Source organism: Camelus bactrianus, chromosome 2 (assembly GCF_048773025.1).
Source record: "Camelus bactrianus isolate YW-2024 breed Bactrian camel chromosome 2, ASM4877302v1, whole genome shotgun sequence".
NCBI classification, from domain to species: Eukaryota; Metazoa; Chordata; class Mammalia; order Artiodactyla; family Camelidae; genus Camelus; species Camelus bactrianus.
In genome coordinates this window covers 94,816,868-94,837,003 of record NC_133540.1, presented here as the reverse complement: position 1 = coordinate 94,837,003, position 20,136 = coordinate 94,816,868, and the positions used below count along the sequence as shown (strand labels likewise).

The 20,136-nt window shown below is 38.1% G+C and overlaps 1 protein-coding gene across 28 annotated transcripts in view; it reads left to right on the top strand.

Annotated features, from left to right (window-relative positions):
* MAPK10 (mitogen-activated protein kinase 10) overlaps window positions 1-20,136 on the top strand; it is a 441,650-nt gene that overhangs the window by 268,838 nt on the left and 152,676 nt on the right. For 2 of the 28 annotated variants that reach the window (XM_074346766.1, XM_074346860.1), the window contains exons 1-2: window positions 16,732-16,884; window positions 18,956-19,082. The exons of 24 other annotated variants lie outside the window; for them this stretch is intronic. In XM_074346766.1, coding sequence (XP_074202867.1) covers window positions 19,068-19,082 — 15 coding nt within the window. In that variant the 5' untranslated portion in view covers window positions 16,732-16,884; window positions 18,956-19,067. Of the gene's footprint in view, window positions 1-16,719; window positions 16,885-18,955; window positions 19,083-20,136 lie in introns of those variants that run through there. 2 more of the 28 variants (XM_074346890.1, XM_074346759.1) reach the window with 2 other exon arrangements.

Below are 20,136 nucleotides of genomic sequence, written 5' to 3'. Positions count from 1 at the left end.
GTATGAAGTTATTGCTGAATCAGTGGATGATTGTAATGAGGAAGAAAGAGGGAGGTGATATATGAATCACATGAGCCCCAAAGGAAGGTTTCATGATACTGAAGACGTTCTGTGAGATTCAAGAAGGCCGGCTAGGAAATCCACTCTTAGTGGATGTGGTATATAGATTCAGATCTGTCCTTTTAAATAACAAATTAAGCTTCAATTTATCGTAACCCAAACCAACCTAAAGTGATTCCTTAATTAACTGGGCTTTGCTTCTTTCACCTATACTTTTTTGGATGAGAGCAAAGCACGAGAAAATAAATTATTATCAGGATTAATAAAAAGGTCAATTTGTTGGTCATGTACAGTAGAGGATATATTCATGCAAATATCCTATATTTTCCTACAATTACTTCTTTAAAATGGTACAGTGAGAAATGACATTTGGAATAGAGGCAGAGGAACTGAGAGCATGGCCAGTCACCTGTTACAACTGACCTAATGTAACAATTAAAAATGGAATGTGATGCACAAAGTTTCAGATACCCCATGATGTATCTTTGAAAAGAGTGTGATTTTAGTTTACCCATGATGTGGTTATTTGCTCAGAAAAAAATATAGGTACTTATTAAATAAATTGAAATATTTGTTCATTTGGCAATGTATATCCCATTTCTAGTCTGAAAAGGAAAATTTTCTCTGATATTAATGGAACTCTCAGTTCTCAGGATAAGCAAAACAGAAACATAATGTTGTAAGTTTGGCCAATTTCAAAACAGGAGCATTTAAAGAATGGAAAATTTTATAACATGGCTTTACAGCTATAATATATTTTCTCATTGTAACTAACTGTTGAGTTTTTGACTGTGGACAATTAAAGTAAACCAGCAGATTTTAGTTAAAGGTATATTTCCACTCTTCTCTGGAGAGAATATGCAAGCTGCTGACACATTTGTGCACTGGTGAGGGCACTGGTTCAGACTATCTTAAACATGCTGGCATTAGTTGATTGTAGAGATGAGAGCCATTGATAAGGCTGTTCTATAAAATATAATAAAAATTACTTGTGAGGAAGAATGGGAATGGGGAAAATATCTTGGCTTTAGTGTGCCTGCAGTACATGAGGTTCCTAAATACAGAAACTTTTGTCCAGTGCCTATAAATGTGTAATTCAGTGTCACTGTACCTGCCTGATACCTGCCCTCCTTCCTTTCCATTTGTCTTCTCCATTCTCTTTCTTTGTATCCTCTGGCTTTTCATTGAATAATTATATATTAAGTGCCAAGTACATGTCAGGTACTGTTTGGTGCTGTGGGTATGCAAAGGAAATATATTCTCTATCCTTAACCTAAGTTCTGCTGGGGAAAAAATTAAGACAAAGCAATATCTCAACACAGTTTCTAAATCTCGAGGCAATGCTGGGTAACTCAAGAAGATTTTTGTTTATGTGTAGGGACGTAGCAAAGTAGGAAAGTTTTCTTTTCCCCTTCCCCCAGAAAAAAATTCAGTTTTGATAAACTTTTCCAGAATTTTCCAATCAGAAAAAATTAGAGAGAATTGGGGTTTTAAAAATATTCAGTATAGACATAAAAGCTATTGTTCAAGACAAGATTGTAGTTTGAATTAGATCTGTAGGGGAGATCTCCAGATCCCCTGCCTGGTTCTCCTAAGAGCAGATGGAATGGACTGTGCATTGTCAGGACAGCGTATGTGTGTTGAGATTGGAATGCAGCTCTTCCACTTGAGAACGTCTCCTGCCACAGCATCCTATCTACAGAGGTCGCATGCATTGAGGAGGAAATCAGCAAGAGTGAGAGATGCATAGACTGAAAACCTCCATATCTAATTCCATTCATGTTCTTCAGTCATTGACACCAGGAAATGCATTTTTAAAAACCTCTATACGTTACAAAGGTGATGCATTTATTTTTGGAACTCATAGACGGTGAGTTGCAATCCAGTGGTAAACTGGAGAGTGGCAATAATCCCAGGCAAAACTGAACCAGAAGGGCTTCTCTATTTCTTATCTCCTCACTCTGTCCTACTCAGCTTTCCTTTTTAGTCTTTTCCTTTGTATATAAAAAAATGAGAATCTCTTTATCATTGTTTTTCTTCAGAAAATAGGATTCTAAGAATATGTTACTCTGATTAAGCAGAGTGGTCATCGGTGATATTACGCATATGTTACATTTTTGCATTAGGATGTTAGTTTATGTTCTTCTTTTGAAACATAAACCCTATTTTGCCAAGTGTTTTGACGTTTTTGAAGAATATTTATAAGAACACACTTTATTTTAAAGCTTTAAAAAAAGGTGTTTAGTTTAACATTGATAATAGTAGATTGCTATCTTTGCTCAATTATTTGAAGAACCAGGATCTTTTTCTTAGACTTCTAATGTGGAAGCAATTATCTGTTGTGTTGGGTAATTCCTTCACTTCTAAGTGTTGCTCCCTGAAGTTTTATTTCAGGGAGAAAATTATTGGTCAGTTGGTTTAAAACAACACTTTAACTGCATGATTGAGATTACTTCTTCCCCAGCTATGATCTCAACTGTTATAGCATTGGTCACAGCGAAAAATAATAGTTTTGTCCAACAGTCAATCTGTCATGTCCCCTGGCTGTGTTGTGGCTCATGACTAATGGTGAAATTAATCAGTTTGGCTCTTTGAGAACATGTTTCCTTGACACTAGTACGTTGTTAAGGCCCCAGGAAGCATTGTCCATGATTTGTTTACAGCAATGGCTAAGTTTTCAGACATTACATAATTTACTTTCTTCTTCTTTTTTTTTTTTTTTTTTTTTTGCTATTTTTCTATTCTATAATGAAGAAATTTCAAGACAAAGAATATCAGGTAACTCCTCTAGAAAATTTAGACTTTATTTAATTAAAAATTTCAGAAGTAACTTCAAAATTGGGTAAATGTTGCCTCTTTCTATTTTTTTCACTGTAAAAGTCTCTAGGTTTTTAGTCAATATTAATAACAGAAACATAGTTCAATAGGAACAATAGCTATTTTTATGAGATACTCATCTCGAGGCTGTATAATCTCCTGTTAACGTTGTTTAAAATAGAATTAAGCTTGTCTGTCTGGGTTGTTTTAAAACCTCTGATGTGGGTTCTTAAGACGATCACAAGTGCAGTACAAGGACTGCAATGCAATCAGCCACTTGCCTATGTGATTACTGGAGAGAATGTTTATTTCAAAACTCTGTAGGCTAGACAAATACTTTTATTTAATTAATGATCATAGCTCCATGGGTTTGTTAAAGCCCTTGCAAAAGTTGCTAAAGATCATCATTCCTGTGAGTTTAGCTGGACAATTTACTATGGAAAGGCCTTAAAAGGTCATTTATTTAATCTTTCTGCTTTTGGACAAAGACAAATGTTGAGAAATAGTCAGATATTATTTTTAGCTGCCCTATTTTTGTGTATTTGTTCCATCCTCACTTCATGTGATTTCCCCTCTTTTAGACACGAGGCTTTCTGTGGTACAGTCACTTAACATCTTTACTTAACATTTCCATTATGGTTTAATCATATGTAGGCTCTACAGTCGAGAATGAGTTTGTTAAGGCATTGTTGTATAATCATGAAGTTTTTCTAGTTTGCTGCCTCAAATATAAGCCTCTTGGATGAAGTTGTCATTGCAGTGCCCAGCTGACCAAGAAACCTGGCTTTAAAATATTTGAAAAGCCTGTTTAATATGGGATTCAAGACAACAAAAATTTGTTGGCATTGGCCAAACCCACTATATGAACCAAAAAACGATCTCCCATTGTGCTGATCAGTTACTGCAGCCTGCATTTGCAGGCAGACCCGCTTCTACTGACCTCGAGTCATTTCCAACCCCTCTTCTCTCTTGCTTTCTTCTTCTACTATCGAGGCTGGAAAAGATTAAAAAAAAAATTCTCTCTCTAGCCTCTTTTGCTAAAAGGGGTGACCCCTGGGACATGGTTGTGCCCAAGTGGAAGTCAGCTGAGATTGTGTCTCAGAAGATTTCACTTTCTAAGTTAACAGAGACCAATTTGGTGGGCACTGGTCTGCCCCTACTCATTTTAGCAGCTAATGAGCAGAAGCCTAGAGTTTTAGTAATCATCTTGTGATGCTGAAGGATCCTGCCCAGAGAAATCACAGAAACACTGGCCTTACATAACTGAGTCACTAAATCAATACAGCAACCACCCACGTCCAGATGTCTTTTTAAGTGACAAAAATAAACTTTTATTTAATTTAGCCACTAAGCTTCATTATATGTATCTGAAAGCATATGGTATATGTGTATATATATAACATATACATATAATGAAGCTCTGGTTTTAGCTATCAGTTTATCTTCCCTAGGAATTTGATAAGAAGCTGGAGGTTGAAATGGCCAAGAGAATTTTCTTGGACCTAGTCAGATTTCTTCTCCTTTGTTATTTTGGTTTGATGATTCAAATTAGTTTCACAATTGCCTGGGCTCAATTCTACTTTTTAAAACAAGTTCAGAGCCTTCAAAGTCTTTCTGAATGAGTTCAAAATTTAGATTTCCAATAGTATCTTTATTGATTGATAACATTTCTATCTTATCACCATCATGATACTGAAATTAAGGGTTTGTTCTTTGAAATATTTAGTAAGACGGCCAATTCAGCTGCTCTTCAGCCTAGAAATGATAATGACGTCACTGCCCTTTAGGGGGGTCACCGGTCGGCTTCTCTGTTGCCTGTCACTGCAAGAGTGAATCTTTCTGGTTAGCCGTGCATTACAATAGAAGATCCTGTGTCCTAATTCTCAATTTAGGTGGGAAAGAAGGGTTGCTTAATGGAGTCTGACCTGAGAAAGGTTTTCCTTCAATGGGAGTCAGGAGCTCTCATGAGATTTTCTTGGTATCATCAAAAATCTTTTCTGGCTACAGCCATTTGAGATTTTACTGCTTAATTATTTCATGTGGACTTAGTTCTAGGCTACATTTTCATAAAATCTCCAGTGCTTATCCCATGCATATAGGAGGTGCTTAGTAAAGGTAAATTGTTTAAATGTTAAGTGACAAATTGAAATTAAGAGAAAATTGAGTTCTCTTGTTAGGTTCTCTTGTCAGTTGGCTTTACGAGAAGAAGTTTATAAATTAACATTGTAATTTAAATAACCAGAAAATTTCAAATAATACTTCAAAACTAATTGTGGAAGAGAAGCTTAGCAGAATTAGTAAAGCTACAATGAAGCACTGACAAATTATGATTGTCAAGAAAGTAATCACAGGGTTTTACAAACATCAGAGTTTCACAGATACCATAATGGTAGCTAATACATCTCTTGAGCTTTTTGCCTCTTTTTGCCTCTTAGGTGGAGAACTAGAAAAGACAGAGAAAAACAGCCTTGACCCTTTATTTAGCTCTATTAACTCAACAGAGGATAATGGTGGGTGAGATGAAGGAAGTATAAAGCTACTTGAATATGAGAATAAAATCTAGAAGGACTTTTGAGACTAACCAGACTAGGGTCCTAGAACTTGTCCCTTTTCTTTTTTGAAGCACATCGTTACTGGAACTTCTTGCCATTCTCAGACGTTCCCTACACTTTTGTAGTTATATGCTGCTGATCAGGGTTTTCCCACTGCCTAGAAGGTCTTTTCTCTACTCTTTAGACTCCTAGTCAAACTTCAAGATCGGAATAAAATGTTAACTCTTCTGTGAAGCATTCATAAAGTACTTCAAAGCATCTTAAAGATTCTCTTCTCTGTGCTCTCACAGCACCTACACAGCACTACACACACACACATGCACACACACAGAGTTTATATATTCTAACACTGTTGCATATTATGGTAATTTGTTGATTTATATGTCTTTCTCCTTTCCTAGACATTAATTCTGTAAGGGTAGGGGCTGTGACTCATTTATCTCCCTAAACCAGGACCTCACAATGCCTGAGACAGAGTAAGTGCTCAGTAAATCTTTGTCAAGTAAACAGATGTCCTGGAAAGGGAATGACTCAGTAGTAAGTTTCAGTGGCGTTAACATAAATGTTGTATTACAGCAGGTCTCAGGGCAGAGGGAGAAAATATAGGTTAGATTAAACAACGGTTGTTAGCAATTTAGAATTTGTGGATAAGGTGCTTAATTATTGTTAATATTTGTCAGATACCTTTGGGTCTAAAAAAGAGACCCCTTGATTCAAGTTGGCTTAACCAGTAAGGGAATTTGTCATCCAAACAAAAGAAAGTACAGAGGCAGAGTGGGCTGAGAGTGTAGTAATGTGGGGGCTCCAGCTTCACGTCTTTATGATTCTTTTGGCTCCTCTCTCTTCCCTCACGTGGGCTTTAACTTCAGACTGGCTTCCTTCATGACTGGCAGGTGGCTGCCAGCAGCATTGGCATAACATGTGTCCTTGCTCTGGGGTAGACCTCCCTTCCTACCATGGAGTAAACATTCTTTTTTATATTCTTTTTAAACATTCTTTGTTAGTCTGATTGGTCCAGCTTAGCTTGTGTAGTAGCCTGGGCTATCATGGTTGTCAAGGAATGCCGTTTAATGATTGGTAAGATAGTTGGGATGATTGTAATTGTCTAATCAAGAGACCCTTTTGAAGTTGTAAGGAATTAACTTCCCCAAGCCACGCAGGGTGACTGTAGGAAGAGTGTAATGGTTAAGAGCACAGACAGCCCCACTGCTCTCATTTAAATCCCATCTCCTCCATTTACCTGCTCTGTGACATTCGGCAAGCTAACGCTAACTCAGTTTCTGTTTTTTTAGTAGGGCTGGTAACAGTACTTACTTCATAAAGTTATTATGAAGGTTAGTGAGTTATTAGATGTAAATTATTGAAAAACAGGGGAGGCACTATTGAAGTGTTAGCTCTCACTTTCTGATTATTTGACAAAAATTGATGTTATATTAAAAAGGTAAAAGCAGAGAATAGATTTTATGTAGGCAAGCAACAATGCTCATTATGTAAGTTTTTGTTTCCTTTAACAAGTTGACTTTTAGGATCATCCAGTTTATTTTTGAATGTTTACCACTTTCGTAGTGATGAGTTTCAAATTTAAAGAGAAAGATGATCACACAGGAAATTGTATGCTTAACTGTGTATTATTAATCATGTCTGGAAAAGAGGAAAGAATATCTGCCTGTTTATTCTGAGAGTATATATTCTGCCAATCTGTAGCCAGATTAACTATGGACAAAATACTGTCGGTGTCGCGATACCATGTACACATACACACCGTATGCGGAGAGAGCTGATGGCTGCTCTGAAGCTTTATTAAGTTGCACAGTCTTATATAGCAAAGAAGAATGACAAGGGAAATGGTTAACAGGCAGCGTCTGGCTCAAGGTCAGAAGACCCTTTATGTTTTGGTAAATCATGTTCGTGTTGGCACCAGCAAGCCTTACAGCTTATCAGGGCGGAATGTATGAGAAACGGCTGCTTCACAATATTCTTCTTGGACTCAGGCGGTTGTGCCTGTCTTAGGTTGCCCCCCTCTGGGGATCTTACCCGTCCTTGGCTAACCAGCCTTCTCACCTCTGAGTCTGCAGCTTTTTATAACTTGTTTACCATTCCAGCCCAAGGCCTGTTCCCTTGTTCCCACAGTCGGGGGCCTACAAATACCTAAAAATAATTTAGATTAATGTATACTTAGGATTTAATCAGATTCTTAAACATCATCTGCTTCACCCTTTCATTCTACAAATAAAATTTAGACTACAAGAAATTACATGAACTTGCCCAAGATGGTGCAGCTTGTGGCAGAACTGACTTAGAGTCAGAGGCTTAAACTTCACTCATGTATTATTTCACTGGTCCATATAACACCCCTCTTGAGTGCCAGACTCACACTTCTATGTAACTAAACCTAGAGACTTTGTCCTCTTATTAAGAATTAGCCTTGTGCTAGTGTGTGTTCTATAATTTGTAGTATAAAACTGTTTACTCAGTTGAAGTCAGCAAATCAATGTCTTCAAAGCAACTTGAATATAAGCTCTTGCAGTTAGTATTATGGTATATATACAGGATTTAAAGGAATAGGTTATGCAGGCTACTAGATGTGATTTATTTAAGTCATATTTTTCAGGAAATAGGTTGCCAATACTAGCTTGAAATTTTAGCTGTTTGCAGTGAGTTAGAATGTCAAGTAGAATTCCTGGAGAAAGCTTTGTTAATGTTTATAAAGAGGGAAAAATGCATATTTAGACACATATTGGCTAAAATTCCTAAATATTAAATATTAGAAATGTTACATAGAAAATATTGTGTTAGTGTTCAAGGACAGGGGAGTAATCTGGAGCTTTCCAAGCTTCGTGGTGTAAGTTTAAAAAGAAAATTTCTCTGGTTCGGAGATCACATGATGAAATTCAAAACAGAAGAGGCAGGGACACTTAAGAAGTTCAGTCCTTTGATCATCCCTCCCGAAGCTGCCTTTTGAATTGGTTGCTGACTGTTTCCTGCCTTACCAGCGCGTCTTCCAGGAATCACAAAGCACACATACACACTCCGTGTGGTACTTCATGGTCCCTCCCTGATGTTTACTGGAAGCATCATAAGCCACTTTACAATTCCTACAGGACACCGTTTTTATTAGAGCTGGTTCTCAGCTGTCACTTCACTTGCCCGTGCTGAAAGATGCTCTCAAGAACTATTGTGAATTGAGTCACTAGAACTGGCTTTTTGTTTGATGCATAATTAGAGACATAAGATCAAGTAAGTGTTAATTAGCAGCGATATATTAAAGAATCTATTTTGGAAACTGCAGGTATCTCAGATACAAGAAACTTTACCTTTCCCATAACCCTTGTTGCGTAAGTTTTGCACAATTCAGTGTATTCCCTGATTTAATATTATTATTCATTAAAAATCATCTTGTGTGGTTGTATTATTTCATAAATTATGAAGAAACACAAAATAGCTGGCATTGTTTTTCTAAGTGTTTTTTTTTTAAATACCTAAACACTTCTCTTTTTCATACAGACTTTCTCCCCTAGTTTCATGCTTCTTTACTTGTAAACTAAGAGTTATGAAAACATACAGAAAAAGGTGTCTGTGTAGCATTGTGGATGTGCTAGTATCAGCCTCCATTTATGTGACTCCTAAATCAGTGTTTTCATTTGGACTTCATTCCTGAACCCCAGCATTAATCATGAAACAAACACTCATCGAGTTGCTGCTGTGTGCCGGGTAGTGTTCTCACGTAGTAGTGAATCCAAAGTCATGCCTGCTATTGCGAAACGTTCTACATTCCAGCGAGTCCAGGAGGAGGTTGGAGACGTAGGGGAGGACAAACAATAAACAGACAAATGAATGAATTCTAAGTTTACAGAGAATAGTGCTATGGACTAAGTAAAGCAAGAAACAAGGATTCTGAGTGCTGGGGTTGGTGGCAGAGGTAGCAATTTTAACTAGGTGGTCAAGGAACACAGCCCTGGGAATGCAATGTTTGAGTTCAGACCGAAGCAGCCCAGGGCAGGGGATACATAGGTATCTGGGAGAAGAGAGTTTCAGAGAGGGAAAAGTATGTCCAAAGGCCCTGAGGTGGGAGCATGCTAAGGTATCTGAGGTGCTACCATGCCAGTGTGTCTGGAGTGGAATGGGTGCATCAAGGGAGTGTAGAGAACAAGTTTAGGGAGATGAGGGTGCCAGATTGCCTAACCTAGTGGACTATTGTGAGGATTTGGGATTTTACTATGAATGAGATTGGAGTCATTTGGGGTTTTGACCTGTGAAGAGATATGCTCTAACTTTTTTTTTTTAGCAAGTTTCCTCTAGTGATGTCCTCAAGTGATTGTGTGTAGAATAGACCGACTATGTATGATCAGTGACCAAGTATCTTCACAATTAAGGCTTCTAGACACCTGGAACTCAGTATATCTGAAATTGAGCCTATTATCTTTACCCACTGGTCCTTTCCTTTATCTAGAGCGCCAATTTTGGTTAATGGCACCATTATTCTCTATTCCCCCCCTCCCACGTTCTCTTACACCCTTATCTTGCCAGCTTCTGTTAATTTCACTCCCTGAATATCTCTTCAGCCTGGGTCTGCCTTTCCATCTTCCCACGACACCGTAGTTCAGACCTCTGCTTGAACTGTCACAATAGCCCCTTACCTTCTTCCCTCTTTCAGTTGTCTTCCCCTCTGATCCTTGGTTATGCATTGCTGTTAAGATTTTTTAAAAATACATATCAGATCACATTGCTCTCCTGCTTGAAATTCTTCTGTTTCATTTTGGAATATGAACTTTCTAGCTTGGCATTATTCATCACTTTATAATCTGACCTACATTTCTATCTGGCCTTGTCAAAATACAGGACTCAAAATCTGAATCCATCTTTTTCTCTCTTGTCCAATTGGCTAACATCTGTTTAACTTTCAGGATACGTGGTAGCTGAATAATGTCCCTCCCACCCCAAAAACCCACATCCTAATTCCCAGAACCTGTGACTATACCTTACATGATAACAGGCTCTAATTATGCTTCTGCATAAGTTGCAAGATTTAGCAAATGAAAATACAAATGCCCAGTTGAATAAGAATTTCAAATAAATAACAGATAACTTATTGGTATAAGTGTGCCTTGAACATTGCATGTATTTTATCTGGCAGCTCTACTTCTGCACAGCTGGTAACAAGCTCTTTAAGAATGGTAATAAATGTGTATCTTAAACATCTACAGAGCAATTACAGGACATACTGTAGAAATCATTCTAGTAGCCAGGATAATTCATCAGGCTATTAAAAATCTCCTCCTTGCATTTTGACTTTCTTGTTAGCATTAGTCTTAGTCGAAGATTCTAAGGCTTATCAATTAATCTTTTCTGATAAAATGTTCATATGGAACTAAAATTGTGATATTCCTACAGTGTGCCTTTTTCTCGTTATTTCAGCCTTAGATTTTTATACCACTTTCCCCAGGGCTTTAAATTGCCATTCTTATCTGGGCAGATAAAAAAGATCATTAATAAAACCAAGCAGACTGAGTAAGTATTTAAAAGTGCAGAGACTTTATAATTGCCAGTACAACTAGAGGTGGTAAAAATGTTGACTCGATGTTATTAGTGGAGATAGTCTATTAGTGGAGATAGTCTGTTTTGAAAATTAGCAGCAAACAGTGGGTTTTCAGGACAGGCATAGTTCCCTCACATTTGTTTTGAATATTTTCTTAGAAGTGAATAAGCCCAACTCTCTTTATGTGTTATGTGCTATTTTCTTTAAGTGGTACAATTTAGAATCATATGATAATTCATACACAGACAGTTCACGTGATTGATCTCCCATTTAAAAAAGAAATTAATAACCTGCTAAAAGAAAGACAGTCCTCAATGGTAAATATATTTTGTAATCAACCAAATTGTGTGAATTTAGTTTTTCTATAATCACTTAAAGATAAAAACTGAGAAATAGTTTTTTTCCAAACCATGACTGATTATTTTGCATTCTGACAATTCAGAATTGTTCTATGAACATGTCATTTTAATTTTAATCTGGAAATTATTTTCATAAAATAAAATCCAAAAGAGTTGCATTTGTCATCTTACAAACCACAAAATAAGAACATTCCTGTCTATTTCATGTTTTTAATGTGGCCCACGATGAAAAGCCAGTTGTTTCCCTGCATTTTTGGTGAATATCAAAATGTGAGTAATTTCCTTCATAACAGAATATATCAGTTTTTCCTACTATGGAATGGATACTGTTTACATACAAAGACAGGTGCTGGAGAAGAGAGCCTAGATTCTTTTTTTGGTTGTTAAATTTATTTTTTATTTATTAAAAGATTTTTGTTTGTTTGTTTTGGGGGGAAGGTAATTAGGTTTATCTATTTATTTATTTTACTGGAGGTACTGGGGGTTGAGCCTAGGTCTTCATGCGTGCTAAGTACGTGCTCTACCACTGAGCTATGCCCTCCCCACTGAGAGCCTAGATTCTTACAGAGTTTTGAAAGTTATTTCTACGTGATTGAAGCTTGATAAACTTGACTAATGCAATGAGGTTTTCCATTTCAGGTGTGGGTGTACTGTAAATTCATCTTGATGACCTTGCATGCATATTGCTGCCATATGGTCTTTTCACAACGGCTACTTTATTATTTTATTATAACCAAATTTTAGCTCATTGAAAATATTTTAATGGTGCATAATGGATGTATCTGGGAGTGTGGGCAGTAGATATGAAGGAATTAAACTTCCCATGGATCCTGGAATGTGACCTTGTTTTTCCCATTGGGATTTAATTGGGCTCTTTATGTTTAAACTTCCCCAAAGTTCAATAGAGTGTTGGTGGACAACCTGTAGTTGCCTGGCAAACTCATAATGGAGGTTGAAAATTTTAATACATGGAGTATTTTTGATTTCTCGGAAAGAGCAAATTCAGAGGTCTTATAGAACTATCATTGAATGTTGCTATGTTTAGGACTATGCATAGTCTTGTTTTTTAGTAAAATGAGTAAAATTGAAACATGGACTCGATGTGTAGTATGTAGTCATTGTTATTCACGAAGGACTTGAATTAAGACATAAAGCTAGGTTGATTGAAGCCAAACCTTATCTGGGAGTCGGTACTCATTCATTCATTCAGCAAATATGTGTTGTATGCCTACCATTGTGGCTGGTCCTGTGTAAGATGCTGGGGATGCAAACATGAGTAAGAGATATTCCCTTCCTCAAGAGCTCCATGGTACTATGAGTAACAGGCATTTGTAGTTGTAAGATAAAGAGAGTGGTAGAAATATGCCTGTGGTATCTTGGGAGTGCACTGGAGCAGTTTTCATAGACTGGATCTGGCAGGAGTGGTCTAATGAGGCTTCTAGGATGAATTTATATCTTAAGTGAAGCTTAAAATATAAAAAATAGGTTAAAAAGTAGGAGTGTGCGAGAGAAGGATTTTAGGGAGAAAAAACTGCATGAGGGAAGGGGTAGGGAGACAGCACATGGTATCGTGAGATATTGTAAGCAATTTAAGATTGTTAAAATGTGAAGTACAGTCAGAAAAGAAATCTAGAGAGGCAGGTAGTGGTCATTCCATGAGGGTCAGAGATACTTGATCTTGGGTAGGTTGGGAAGATCCCTGTCAATGTTGTTTTATGTTTCTTTTTTTTTACCCTCCTGTGTGAGAATAACATTCTTTGAGAGTCTCTGAAGATTTTTAGTTTGGCCATACACAATCCCCAAGGCTGGTCTAAATGTCTTTTAGGACAAACCCTACCTTGTAATCAATTTTGCTGACAGATGGGAAAATACTCTTAAAGACCTGAGAATAATCCTATTTGTCTTTTTCCAAATAGTTTTTAATATTCTGCAAAGTAGATATTTACATTTTTCTACCTCCAGGAGAACAAACATGTGAGGAACAGTGTGAGAAAGCCCCCTTCTCATTTCTGGTGTATCACGGGCTTTATGTCATCACAACTGACAAGACAAATTGTGACATTCACAATGTGTTATTATTGGACGTAAAATGTTTTTTTTCAAAAACCAGGTAAAGCAATCCATCAAATCCATTGAAAACATGCTACCAAGTGAAGTCAGGTGAACTGGATTTACAATGCCTTGGGAGTATAGATTTCTCACATGCAGGACCTATAATCATTTGACATGAAATTGGTAAATGTCAGAGACAGCCGTATCAGACTCTTAGGAATTCATTCTCACTATGGAAATGGTCTTCAGTTATACTTGTAATGTAGAATACAGAATTCCTCAGTGTGTTGTCCTAACATGGAATAGAAAAGTAAACTGACACATCTGTCATTTTTTACTTTCTAGAACCATCTTTGAAATTCTTGAGGAAAAATTAAAGTGATGGTGTCCTCCCGGATTGCTACATTGTAGGGTAGCCCATTCAGAACCTGAAATAATGTGTAATTCACAGTGTTGAATTTAAATATTAGCAGGAAAATATATTCAGGGTTGATGCGCTTTACTATATTAACTTGTTTCCTATAAATAAATTTCAAAACATTTTAAAATTCTGGTATAATGTACCATAATCATTGACACTGAAATAATAATCTTTTAACTAATAAAATGCTAACAATAATATGCTAAGTTTATCTTCTTCTATTTTAAGATTTAATTACATTTCTTCCCGTTATATTTGACACCATCCAAGGACTCTAAAATGCGCTATGACCTTGAAATATAACTTCTTACTGAAAGTCTGGTAAAGTCTAAGGAGTAAACATTGGCTGTTTAGACACTCAAGTGATAGTTCAGAAACTTGTCTGTTAGGTATCACTTAGATTCTTTTTTTATAAAATCGGGCCTGCCAAGCTCACCTCAGTGAGAATCAAGTGTATGAGCACATGCTGAAAGCCAGAAAGCCCTATGTAATGAAAAGTATTTTTAACTTAAAAAAAATGAAATTCCATATTTAATTAGTTTGATACAAGGACCACTTGCATTAATCTGTCATAATGAAAAAGTTTTTCTTAATCTACTCTCAAAGAGGAATCTGCTGTTAGACGTCTCTGTGTCTACGCGTTCTCTTTTGAAATGTGTATGCGTGTGTATATCTGTGTCTCATCTACAGCTATGTAAATATCTGAGTATCTAATAGGGTAAATATGAATGGAAAAATTTATAGAGAATATATAGGAAAAAAACTTAACAATGAAGCTTGAATCCATGCGCATCAAGAGTACAGTGACTTCTGGAAATATTCCCTATTGCCTTTATTTATTTTTCTTTCTTTTTTAGTTTAATTTGCATCTATTTATTTATTTAATTAATTTTTTTATTGAAGTATAGTTGATTTACAGTGTTGTGTCAGTTGCTGATATACAGCACAGTGATTCAGTTATATATATATATATATTCTTTTTCATATTCTCTTTCCTTATAGGTTATTACAAGATATTGAATGTAGTTCCCCTGTTACTTTTAAATATGGCTAGGCGAATAATATGTGTTAGTATTTTATTAATAATCATTAAGTATAAGAATTTTAAAATAGGAATAAATGATATATTCACCCTTCCCTATTATTTTACTGACAAAATATGGGAACAATGTCAGGGTCACCATGACTACTGCCAGCTTTGGACTCAGAGGACTCAGAATGGAGTCCTACTCACACCTAGGATTCATTACAGTGAAAGGATGCAGTGCACAATCACCAAAAGGAACAGGCACATGGGCTGAACTGAAGGAAATCAGACACAAGCTTCTGCGCGTCCACTCTCAGCAAAGTCTCAGAGAACATGTCTAATTCCTGCAGCGACAAACTGTGACAATGTGGCTACCAGGGAAGCTCACTGCAGACTCACTGCCCAAGACTTTTATTGGAGTTGAGTCATGTAGTTCCCTCTGCCTGGCATGTTCAAAAATTTGAGAGTCTTAGAAGGAAAGCAGGTGTTCAGCGTAAACCACATTGTACACACAGTTTTGACATTCTTATTAGTTCTGGCAGTGGTGGGAACGCGCCTCAAATCCAGGGTTCCCATACTCTGGCCAGTGAGCAAACTTTGAAGCGGGCGTTTTTAAGGATAGCAGTATCAGGCCTGCTATTAACTCTATTCTGCATGGAAACCAAATCTGTTAAACTTCAGATTCTTGAGTGGGTACTGAAACTTTTTCCCCCTAGGATATTAATGTACTTTAGCAGTTGAATTTCCACACTAATTGGGAATAGTTAACTTCAGGGTTTCTTTAGGCCAACTAAACATCTGCTGTCTCTAAATTTTAGATTACTGCAGAATAAAATGAGGCTTGATTTTCATAGAGAATTGTATTTAAGATTTTATTTCTATCAGCGGTGACTCTCATTAATTTATCTAGTTCATTTCTGCTCACTCTTCAGCCTTCAGCCTTAAGTCCTTAATATTTATCTATCTATGAATCTCAAATCCTTACTCTTCCTGACTGTCTAGGACTGATCCCATTATAATAGGTCCACATGACATAATATACTTTTCTTCTCTGGAACTTGTCACAGTGCAAAATTGGCATTTCTGGATTTTCTTTTTTAATGGAGGCACTGGGGATTGAACCCAGGACCCTGTGCATGCTGAGCACACACTCTACCACTGAGCTGCCCCCTCCCCTAGAAATGGTTTTGATAAATGTCTGTCTTTCCCATTAGATCAGAAGCTCCACTGTATCCTTAGCGTGTAGCAGACAGAATTCCAGGCCTGTAGTGTGTAGTCAGTCAATGTTTGTTACCTGAAAACTTTAGGGAAGTTTGATTTGTGTGTGTCCTCAGATCATCAGAATTGAGGGAGGGAGCTAGCTCCTGTGTATAGAATTCTGGGTTTTAAAGAGTGGTAACTAGGCCAGAGCTCAAAAAAGATTTAAAATAAAAACTGTGGCATGTTTAATGCATTAATGTAGAGGGGTGCTGTGCTCACCCTGCAGAGGGAGGACAGACACCCACCCCAAATTTAACTTGGATGTTGAGACTAATGATGTCACACACATACCAAGAGGGTATGAAAATGCTTATTGCTCATATAACGGAGCTTTCTGGGGAAAGCAGGGCATGTGCCGAAGCAGATCTAAAAATGGCATGAGAAAGCAGGGAGCAGAGACTGGCTTAGGAGTTTATCATGGTTAAGGGACGGGGCCAGGGTGGGAGTTTCTTTATGCCTGGCCCAGGGCTTGTGTGATTTGAACATCCCACTGCTGCCAAAGCAGGGAGAACCTGGGGCTTTCTTATCAGCTAGGGCAGAAGTGGGGCAGAAGTGCAAAGGGGGAGAGGAGGGAGGCTGGAATAGGGGAGGCCACCTCCTCCTGCAGTAGGCTTTGCCCGGGCTTGGCTCTGTCCTGTAGCAAGGAAGCCTCGTGGCAGTGCTGATCTTGCAGGGTGTGCTTCTGGGACCCAAGGCATGAGGTTCGTGCTGCTGAGTGTGGAGGATCTTGTACTCAGGCCCTGTGAGAGCCTCTCTTCTAAGGAGACTGCAGAATGCTTCCAGCAAATGCCATTCTGATGGTATGTAGCTGAGGAGGGCAGTTTCTTGTATCACAGTCCATGTGCAATTTATGTCCATTATGGGTGGGCCAGAGATTCCAGGGAACATGAGAGGAAGTTTCCAAATAAAGCCTTCTTTGTAAAGAAGGCTCAAGGAGGCAGGGGGCACTAGTGGGTGTGCCTTCTGTATTCCAGTTTGGACAGTCTAAGCCTTTTGTTGTAGGAGGTCTCATTTGCCGTGGGCTAATTTGTAAGGAACAGCATAAACGGGCTTAAGTAAAATTTGTAAATGAGGAATATGTTGCCTCCTGAATCCAGGAAGGTCTAAAAGATGCTGGGCTTGCTTTAACACTGTGAGTGCTGAAGTTTAATGACTGTTTCTGGATAATGTCAGGGATGGAGTGACCCTTGGCTTACCAGGTAGTTTTCAGGGATTTAACTGCGGTGATGGGGCCTTGTACTATGTGTGGGGCAACCCCTGTCCCTTTTTTGTGAGCTTTTATGAATGTTTGACTAAGTGTGTCAATTGGATCTCCTTGGAGGAGGATGTCATCAGTGTGATTAATATTTGCTCCTGGAGAAAGTTGGATGAAGTTTAGACCTTGCCGCAAGGACTGTGTGTCATGGCAGAGCTGTTGAAGTACTCAAGCAGGGGTAGCCAGGTAAGGGTACATTATGTGCCTGCAAAGGTGAAGGCAGACGGTAAACTGTGACTGAGAGGCTGCTGAAATAGGCATTGAAGAGAACATGTTAACGAAATCTATAATAGCAAAATATATAGCAATGGCTGATGGGCTGGAATCAATCATTTCAGTAATAGTGAGTGTGGGGACCTTAATGGGCGAGGCCACAATGTGAAGTTACTGTAACCCATTAGGAGGTGCCATTCATTCTAGGTTTAAGAAAAGGCCCAGTTTGGCTGTTGATGGAGGAAGAGTGGCCATTATCACCCTTTTTTTAATATAGGTCTTATAACAATTCTTGAAGGGGAAGGTGTGGAGTCCCTTTTTATCAGGCCAACTGCAAGGACCAAAGGCTTAATTTAATTTTAATTTATCACTCATTGGGTCAGAGTATCCACAGTCACTATGGGAGATTTTAGGGCCATGGACACCGTGGCTATGGGAAATTTAGGCAAGGTAGTAGTTCCTGGGGGTTGAGGTAAGGCATAGACATTTATCTCTATTTTATGTTTTGTAACTTTCCTATGACTATAGATGGTACTCTGTTTAAATTTAGTAGGATTCCCAGGTTTAACTGGAATTTGAATCCCAGAATTGATTGAGGTTATGAGAGTTTGGCAGTTGGTGCATTTCAATAGATGTTAAATTTAATTCAGAACCTACGTGGCAGAGGCATAAAAGCCAATCAATTCCCTTTTATCTTTTTGTTGTATAAATTCTTTTAACGAAATTTGGATTTCCAGTCCAAGTGTGGCCTTCTGTTTCAGTTTTTTGTTTCCATCTCCTGTATGAGTTTGTTGTTGTTTTGTTGCTGTTGGGTATACCTCAGTAGGAAGGAGGTCCTCTCTACACTGCTCATATTTATGTTTCTTCTTCCAGAAGCCTCATATCGGTATCTTAAAGATGAGGGTTCTCTTCTATGTCAGTGTTTGCTTTATAGGGTTGAAGGAACTCAGGCTGATGTTGGGTGTGGACTCACCCCTTGGCTGTGTCAGGGGGGACTCATGGGTGTTTTTCTCTATAATCCTAAGGGTAAAGAGCTTTGTTGTTGATAGAGGTATAGGCAGCAGCATTAGCAAAGGCAGCTTAGAGTGTCCTGGTTTTAGCCATGTGCTTTTATGAGTGTGACCTCAGCATGCCACACAGTAACTGCTTTTCCTCCACACAAGAGACCTCCCAAGGGGCCTGCATGTTGTAGAGGATACGAGCCTTTCTCCTGAGCACTCTAAAGAAGAGGCCAGTTCCTCGGTGAAACACAGACCCTGAGCCTTGTGTCAGCGGCAGTGTGTGTTAGAATCAAGACACATGACTGACAGATAGGTCCAGGTCCAGACACGTGATCCACGGCCACTCGAAGGAGGGCCCCGATTCCATACTCCTGTCCTAAATGCCAACTTGTGAAACTTCAGATGGTGGTCAGTTGAATCCATAACAGAAGCTTGAGAAGACTCAGCAAATGCAGGAGGAGAGATGGATCTCCCACCCAACATTTGCTTCATATGTCAAGACTGATGATACCATATGTGCACCAAAAAGGTATGAAAAGGCTTGTCACTCACATAATGTGACTATCTAGGGGGAACAGACAGGGAAAGGCTTCCTAAGCGGGTCCAAAAAATGGGTTGAGAGAACAGGGAAAGGAGACTGGCTTGAGATTTTATTGTGGTTCGGGGTGGGGCTGGGACAAGGGTTCTTGTGTGCGTGGGTCAGGGCTTGAGTGCTTTGAACTTCCTGAAGTCACCAAAAGAGGGAGCATCTGAGCTTTCTTAACAGCTTTCCCAGATGTTGAGCAGGAAAGGAGGGGGAAAGGGGAAAACTGGAAAACGGACGTCAAACATCAAAAATGAAATCAGACTCTGTATTACAAGAGGGTGGGAAGGAACTGCATGTGTATTTCTAAGTGGCCTCTTTTGGTATTTGAGGTATGTCTGTTTATAAGGAAATGTTGGGTGTCTCATTTTTATGTAAATTATACTTTGTGTTAAAAACCATGCTGAGATAACCTTTCTTGCTTTCTTTTTTAATCCCCAAATTTTATGTTATCTGATACAGAAATTTAATAATACTGATTTACTGAGTCTATTATTAGCACTGCAGACTTTAATAACTATTCTGCATGTCCAGTTCAAAATCATCAACACCATCTGAATTTTATTGTGTTCTCATACAGAATTCATCTAGGAAGTCAGTCAGCTGGAATGGACATGAGCAAATAAGCTTCTCATTTTGGACAGTTACTATACTTTATGACTTATCATGACCATAGTGTGTAAATAGTTCTTAAAAATGTCAAATGTCAAACTGAACCAGTGGGCTCATTCAGTGAGATTTCTCATAAGAGTGTTCTCATTTTCAATTATGTGGATGAACTTGGTCAGCTCTGGCCTTGCAGTCTGAAGTTGTGGTTTGGCATCATTCTCTTAGAAGTTGCCTGTTGGCATGGATCTTGTAATATACCATTGTCCTGTACAGATAGAATGTAAATTTAATGAAGGTAGGAATTCTTCTATGTTTGGTTTGTTCATTGCTGTATCCTCAATGCCTTAAACAACGCAATAATAGCTACTGAATAAATATTTTAATTGAGTTC